Source organism: Cyphomyrmex costatus, unplaced genomic scaffold, assembly GCF_001594065.2.
Source record: "Cyphomyrmex costatus isolate MS0001 unplaced genomic scaffold, Ccosl1.0 scaffold172, whole genome shotgun sequence".
Classification (NCBI taxonomy): Eukaryota; Metazoa; Arthropoda; class Insecta; order Hymenoptera; family Formicidae; genus Cyphomyrmex; species Cyphomyrmex costatus.
In genome coordinates this window covers 360,410-368,304 of record NW_017275737.1, presented here as the reverse complement: position 1 = coordinate 368,304, position 7,895 = coordinate 360,410, and the positions used below count along the sequence as shown (strand labels likewise).

The 7,895-nt window shown below is 42.0% G+C and overlaps 1 protein-coding gene across 1 annotated transcript in view; it reads left to right on the top strand.

Moving 5' to 3' along the window:
• The first annotated feature begins 5,701 nt into the window (after nucleotides 1–5,701).
• The window catches only part of LOC108771999 (methyltransferase-like protein 9), a 44,806-nt gene continuing 42,612 nt past the window's right edge, over nucleotides 5,702–7,895 (top strand). The window contains exon 1 of the mRNA XM_018537432.1: nucleotides 5,702–6,092. Within this exon, the coding sequence (XP_018392934.1) occupies nucleotides 5,901–6,092 (192 nt within the window). The 5' untranslated portion in view covers nucleotides 5,702–5,900. The remainder of the gene's footprint in view (nucleotides 6,093–7,895) is intronic.

Sequence of the window (7,895 nt, the reverse complement as noted above, 5' to 3'; positions counted from 1 at the left end):
AGGAAAATATAATATATTAAAAATAAAGTTTTAGCAAGAAAAGAAAAATGCAAAGATGCATTAAATGTATAGATATGATTTATTTTAAATATAAAATGGAAATGGTTTTTAATAAGAAATGCTATTTCCATTTTAAAAATACATAATTTAAATTAAATGTTGCCTATATATTTCAAATGTTACCCAGCCTTGTCGCAGACGATACGTTAACATTAGAAACCTACGTAAGAATTACGGCGGTGTCGTTTATAGAGCACATGTCCCATCGCGTGGAGGAACGAGTCCGCTCGATCAACTACCTGTGTACGCGTGGAGGACTCGTTAATGTCTCCCTGCGACTTTACACCATCGTGACACGCATGTACACGCGTCCCGCGGCGTAATTAACGCACCTTCTCCTGGGAGCGATCCGGGTGTTACGAAAAGAGAAAAAAAACCTCGTAGCGCGCGGGGTGGCATGTAGAAAACATCGAACGCGGTGACTCGTCCGGCTTTGAAGTTTTGGACCCAACCGAGGATACGTTTGTGTCGCTGCGGCACACACACACACACTAGCGCGTATACGCACACACTCGCGCGCATATGTATACGCGCGTGCGACCGCGGCACACGGAGCGAGGAACTCGGCTTTGAGAGCCTCCGGGCATGTAAGACGTATAAGCTACCCGTCTTACGCATCCCGCCGCACACGAGGCATACATCACTCCACACGCGTCGTGAACTCCACATGCGTCTCCGCCGCGCCGCGCCGAGCCTATACGAAGTCGCTCTCTCCATCGCGCTCGCGTGCACACGTGCGTCGGGTAATTATTATTACAAGGGATAAGAAGAACGAGCCATGATGCGACGCGCGGTGAGAGAAACAGCAGGGATCGATGCGAGGGAGAAACTCTTTTCCGTGGCCGGTGGTGCGCCTCTTTCCCCTGTAATCATTTTTCGCGGACTCGTCGAACTCGATCGTCATTCTCGGTGAAAAGGGCCGCGAGGTGCACTCGCGAAATGAAAGACAAAGAAGCTGCCGCGTCTTGCTCCGAAAGAACATTTTCGAGGCGCACTTTTGTACGAGTATGGCTTAATTGTTTCCGAGAGACGACTGTATTGGTGAGAGAATGAAAAACGCTGAGTATCGCGTAATCACGTTTGTAGCGATTCTTATACAACGCAAAGAATGTGAAAAAATTTTAACTCATTAGTCCCCATATTACTTACGTGTATTACTGACATCACAACATTCTATCTTAATTGTTCTCTTTAATGCTTTACAATTAAGAATAGAGGTTGATAATATTCTATGCATCTTCTATATAGGAAAAGAACAATTTTGAATTATTTAAAATTTAAGTTAGATTTATTATACATTTAAAAATAATTTTTATGGGCCATTAAAATAATTATGTAAAACGCTTAAATGTTAATGGCAATGCTGCAAAAAATTTTAACATTTCAGCAAGCAATTATTTTGATAGTTTAAACAAATTTATCTTCAAATTTGCATCTAGCTAAATGTTTAGATTTATTAACAAAATCGTATACACATTTCCGTTTATATAAGAATAAAAACAAAAATTTTTTTCATTTATAAATCAATTTGTACGCTAAATATAATAATATATATAAATACCGTCCGCTTTTTTCCAGGATTTACATTATATTTAAGAAATTTATAAAGCGAGGATGTTCTAAACACCCTAGAAGAGTAATAAAGATTAGATAAAATTCCTCAAATATTGCTGCAAGAGAAGGACCGTGAGAACAAAAAATTCATCAACTGTATTTCAAGATAAAGAAACGTATAAGCATATACACTCGCTCTCCAACAATTCCATTGTTATTATCACGAATTAATGTAACCGGGCATTAAAGGCTATCTTATACAAGACAAATCGTGACACGTCTTCATAATAAGATTCGGTCTCGATGTTATCGATGGAGAGACAATCCCCAAAGAAACATCTTCGGCCAGAATATGCACTAAACGTCGAATTATCGTTACTCGGCTATCCTTGCATAATTAAATTATTTCCCAAAAGGTCCGCCTAGAATATTCAACTCGTTTCACCGCTTTCGAAGTATCACTCTGGCGTCAACTCGCCACGCAAACTTACGATATACACGCGCGAATCTCAACCGCGTAATTACCGAGATTGCACAGCGAACGTCGTACACACGCGCGCCCTCCTTAATAACGGCTTGCACCTTTGCATCGAGATTAATTAGCGCTTTCCACACGCGTATGTACCGTTAATTATGCCTGCGTTTGAAAAAAAAAAAAAGGGAAGAAAATGTATCCTCATTACCTTAAACACCGGTTTTCGGTAAAATCTGGATTTGTCCGGGTAATGCCTGCTTCCATCAATGTATGTAGATTAACTTTAATCTGGATTCAACTGCTCTTCATCATTTTCTAATTTTTAGGGCCGGTCTCACCAACTCCGATTAACTTAATCGGCCGATTAAATATTGCCAACTGCAAGACTTGAAAATATCCTTTTTCTGACGAGTACTATGGCTTTATATTATCACGATTGAGAAATTATTAATAAGGACCTATCTGTGCTGTTATTATCACATCGTTTCTCACAACTGCCAGAAAATTAGATCATATATTTAGTCTTACAGTTGGCGATACTAAAATTTTATCAACCGATTAGTTTAATCGGAGTTAGCGAGGACCGACTCACCTAGAAAAAGATGATGAGTAAGTTGAACCGTAATTAGAGTTTCTACATTGGTTGAAATAACACATAGAACAAATAGAACAAGACGTATTTCATTTTCGCGCTAACCGCTTCTTCCTGCTCCTTCCTCCTACCCCCGTCCTTATTCTCCTCCCCCGCTATTTTTCTGCTCGCCGGCGCTTGCAGAACGATAAATTTTCAACGCTGAAGAAAGACTTCAGATGCCTGAAGGGCACGTTTTGCGCCGCTTTGTCCTTTCGACTCCTCTTTGCCTCCCTCGTCTTATTCCCTCGACTCCTCAGCCCCTTTCTTCCCTCTTCCTCTCTGTCATTTTCTTTCTCTCTGTCTTTCTTTCTTGACGTACCTGTTGTCCTTCCTCGCGCGCTTGATCTTTACATCTTTCTTTCTCGCTCTCACTGTCATCCGTCGCTCTCACCGCTACGCTTCTCCCTCCGCTTCTCTGCAAATTTACAATGCCCTCGCTTGTAATAAGCGGTTGCGCGCTTCGTTCACGATTATGAGCTCACTTCAGGTACCGAGGGGACTTATCGAGTTAAGGCCCTTCCGTAGCGCCAGGATTACGTAGGTAGGAATGTTCGCGATGTCTCAAAATAGAACAACTTACGCAGGACAGAGAGGTGCGCATTTTGACTTGCTAATGCGATTTGTATTTTACGCGCTCAAGGAATCCCATACCCACGTCAAGCAGCACTCAGCGTTCACGACTGAAAACAAGATTCATTGCCCGTTCCGAAGTTAACTTCCAGCGCCTTTACGCAAGTAATCTTTCAATGCTCGAATTCTCGATTCGATTATATACGCGGAAAAATGGTGCATATCCAGCGAAAAGATTAGGGAATCGAGATGCAGAAATGCATCACAAGGCCACGTGTGCCCCACGTTGTTTAGACGTTGAACGTCGACCATAGCCCAAACAAATTCACGACGAGGTCAGGAATGACGCAAGCATATATTGTGCATCTGTAGATTCGTTAATTACATATGAGGAACAGACATCCAAAATGCATTTTGTCCAAAATTTCATTTTTTGAATTAAAGATAGAATTGTATTATTTGAATATTTTGTGATAAATTAATGTTTAACATTTATTAGTGTTACAATTAATAACATAATTTGATATGAGTCTAATAAAACAAATAACATAAAAAATAATATATAATATATTTATTAATATATTACATAAGTTTTAAAACGTAAATTCTAAGATGAATGAGTAAAAGGATAAATGTGTTATTAATTTATAACATAATATAATTATCAACTTTAAAAGAAATATGCTTCCAAATTTGTTTTCAAATTGTGTCTAAATATGATTTTTTATAAAATAAAAGTAATTATAATGCGTCGTCTACAATACACGGAGTAAGAAGTAAGAGTAAGAAACTGACCAATCATAATCGAATATGAGAAGAATAATCAATTGTTATTGGTCAATTTTTTACTCTTACTTCTTACTCCGTGTATTGTAGACGACGCCTAAGACTCAATATGTATATATAAAACATAAAATATAAAGAGTCAAGTAAATTAACGAACAATTTAATTTAAACAATCATATAAACATATAAAAAACAAACGTTTCCACTTCGATCGGATCATTTTCAATCTAACAATTATTTTAAAATGATTTTTTATATTAATTTTTACATAATATGTATATTACATTCTAATACACTTCTAATATTCATCTTGTTAAAGTAACAAAATTTGGATAAATCGTGAACAGTTCAATTGTGCGCATGATACTAAATATATGAAATATTTAGAGAAATAATGTAGTATACAAATATAAATAATTTATAAAAAAATTATTTTCAATTAATAGATACAAATGATTTAATAGCTGTTACGACAGAAGCTGAAGAAAACGAGAAATATTACGTATAGATCCGCGCATAAGATAAATCATTCCAATAACACAATATAAAGTCATGGCGTAAAAGAAACGATGCTTCGTAAAATATCGCCAGGAGACTGGCTCGCAAAATATAACGGACGCCTTTTCGACGTATCATCGTCAAATTTAAGAAAGCCATTACGCACCCCGCGTCTCGCCGATCTCTCTTTCCTCGACGCCCGTTGTACAGCGGGGAATGTACGGGAGCGCGGGTGTCAGGGTGTCAGCACGGTGAAAAATTCGCCAATTAAAAAAATCTCATTTCTCCGTGGTAACGAGGGGTGGCGTGCAATTAACGTCAGACGCGAAAATGATTTATGGCAGACGAGGGGAGGGGGAGGATGCATGGCCCGTGGGCGGCGTGGTCGAGCTTATCATAAATTAATGAATTATCAGAGCGTGCGTGCGCGCGCGCGCAAGAGAAAGAGAGAGAGAAAGAGAGAGAGAGAGAGAGAGCGCGATGCGTCAATGTGGCATCTAAAATATTCATCGGGCGCGCACCGGTGCACCCAGACCTCTCCTTGCGCCATATTTATCCCGCCTAAAAGTTTCATACTCCCCTTGGTGGCTTTCTCCGAGGGAGAGACGTTGGCCGATAAAAGATACGGAGGAGTATAATATGTAAACCATATATGATACTTTCGGGTACGATCCCTCCGAAAATTTTGGCCACTTTACGTATTTTCAATACGATCAGGATCGGAGATACGGTTACAAAAAATTAAAACGCGTTTGATAAGAATATGACTTTATTGGTTTTATTGAATTATTCCTCCCTTTCTTGTCTCTTTTTATTTGGCGATAAAAATTGATCATTTGCTCGGAATGACATACGCATTCAAGTGCAAAATGCCCGATTCTCGTAATTAATAGATGATACATTCGTAAAAACCGTCGTAAATTGAAAGCTGTTGGAAATTCGTTCGGCGTGGTCGAACGTGCGAGAACGCGTTGCGATTCGAATCGGTGACGTCAAACGTCCCCACGTAAGACGAGAGCGTTTAATGATTACAGTCCGGCCGGTAATTTACCGACTTGGCCGCGACGCGAGCCGCTTCGCCTCGAATGGCGCCACCGTCGACAATATGGCCACGTGCTGAACGTGCGGTGTTTACGTGACGGGTAAGGTGTCCGATTTACGGTCGTGCGTGGCCGGCGGCCGGCTTCGCTTCCGGGAATGCTGATTCGACGGCCACCACGCGCGCGGTGGTGATTCACGGCGGGAGACGTGAGGAGCCGTGTGCGTGACGATGCGTGGCATAGTGGCCGAGTGACCGACGTGTATCGGCTGATAACGCGCGGCATGGCGGGCGCGGACGAGAGCCATGTAGTCAGGTGTGCGTACGGCTGTCAGGACACCACCTGCAACGTCACCGGCGGCGATGAGGCCGCGAGCCGAGCCGTGCGGAGCTACCGGCCGCACGGCAGCCTCGCCAGAGTGCTCTACGACAAACGGAAGGCGGACGAGTGGCTGGCGGCGTACGACAAGCGCAAGGTGAGCGCGACGATACACGTCGTCCTTCCCGTTTCCGTCAGCTGACGAAGTAATTCCGCGGCACGAATAATTCTTTCTCTCGATCGCGCCGATTAAAACGACGTGTCACGACGTGTCGTGGAGACCCACCACACGTGAACGCCAAATCCCTGTGGCCATCGCCCTCGTCTCGACGAGCGTGCGCCCTCGTCCGCTCTATCACAATCGCACGGCTGGGTCTATGTTTACCTCTCGTCGCGCGCCACGCGTCGCTCCTCAGGTCACCGCCTGGGGTCACTCGTCGCGTCACTGTTCTCGGGACTCTCGGGGATCGTAGACGCTCGTCAGATGAATCATGAGACTTTTTAATGCCTGTGCTAGGAATCGGACTACTCCAAGATTGAAAGATCGAAATTTGGCCAATCAAAATAATTGGAGCTAAAATTCCTTCATCCTTATTGATCCAATTTCAATTTTCGATCTCAGTCTTCAATGCGTAGTCTGATTCCATGCTACGCATTGGAGATTGAGGATTGCGAGAATTGAGGATTAGAATTCAGCCAATTAGATCGGAACGGATTAAAATTATCTGATTGGTCGCGAATTCTAATCTTCAAATCGCAATCCTTGATACCCAATGCGTGATGTGACACGGGCATAATAATTGGTGCAGTACTTAAATGTCTTGGATCTGAACTTTAAATTGAAAATAGATTAATGCGAAAGATACTTTGCATGGAAATGTACAAATAATACGATAAATTATTTATAAAAATCGTATAATAATAGAAAGTATACATAGAGGAAAAGGAAAAGAACTAGTTTTAGCAAGTTGTTTTTGCGATTTATTATATTTTGTCATAAACGGCTCCCACTAATTACACTTTCCAATACCATTTTTCAACACGAACATGATTAGTGGTTTCTGGTGTATTTTTCCCTATTAAACAGGAATTCGTTTTGGCTAATAAATTTATCTATCCCGTCACAATTTTAAGACAAATAGCATCCAAAGGTTGTCGTGTCATCGTGTTTTAATTAGATCAAAACCTTGATTTTTCACTTAACTTAAGATAAAGTAGTAAACAAAGTACCGTTCATTCCAGAACCATTCAATTTGCATGCAAAATATTTATTATTAAAAACTCTTTAAGAAGCCGTAGATCAGTTTAGAATTATAAATAATTCTTGAGAATTATTAACGATGATTAAGCTGCGCGTCTTTCTTTTTTTTTTTTTTGCAGAGATATGTATTTACGTGTACCGCGCTTCTTTATTTTTCGTAATCACGTGACAGCGTAAAATTTAACGCGCAATTATACCGGTGCTTCGTCTTACACTCGCATGCCTAGTCCCCTGTCGATTACCCCTAATTTATGCGGCCGTAAATTAATTACGATTTCCCAGAAACCTCCCACCGTCAATTTTACGACGGCCCGCGGGCATCCCGGGCGCTAACAAAGATTTTTTTTCCAAGAAACGAGGTTCTGAAATCTCCGCGCGAGAGTTCTGGGTTCTCTCGCGCGGGCCACCGGGGGTAATTGGGCGGCCGCGGGGGAAGGAGGGAGCAAACCCGGCGGTGCATGGGGGCGCGGGGGCGAGGGGGGGGGAAGGGCAGTAATAATTAGTACAATTACCGCACAAGGCCAACCACTGACTACCCCCACTCGGATAACCGCCGAGACGTAGAGCTGCTGAAGAGTCAAGACCGCGCTCGGTAATTACGGGATAATTACGTCCTCGATATTCCTGAAACATCCTCGGGGCCACTTCGAGCATCGTCCACGACGTATCGGTTGCTCTCTCCCTCCCCCCCTCCTCCTC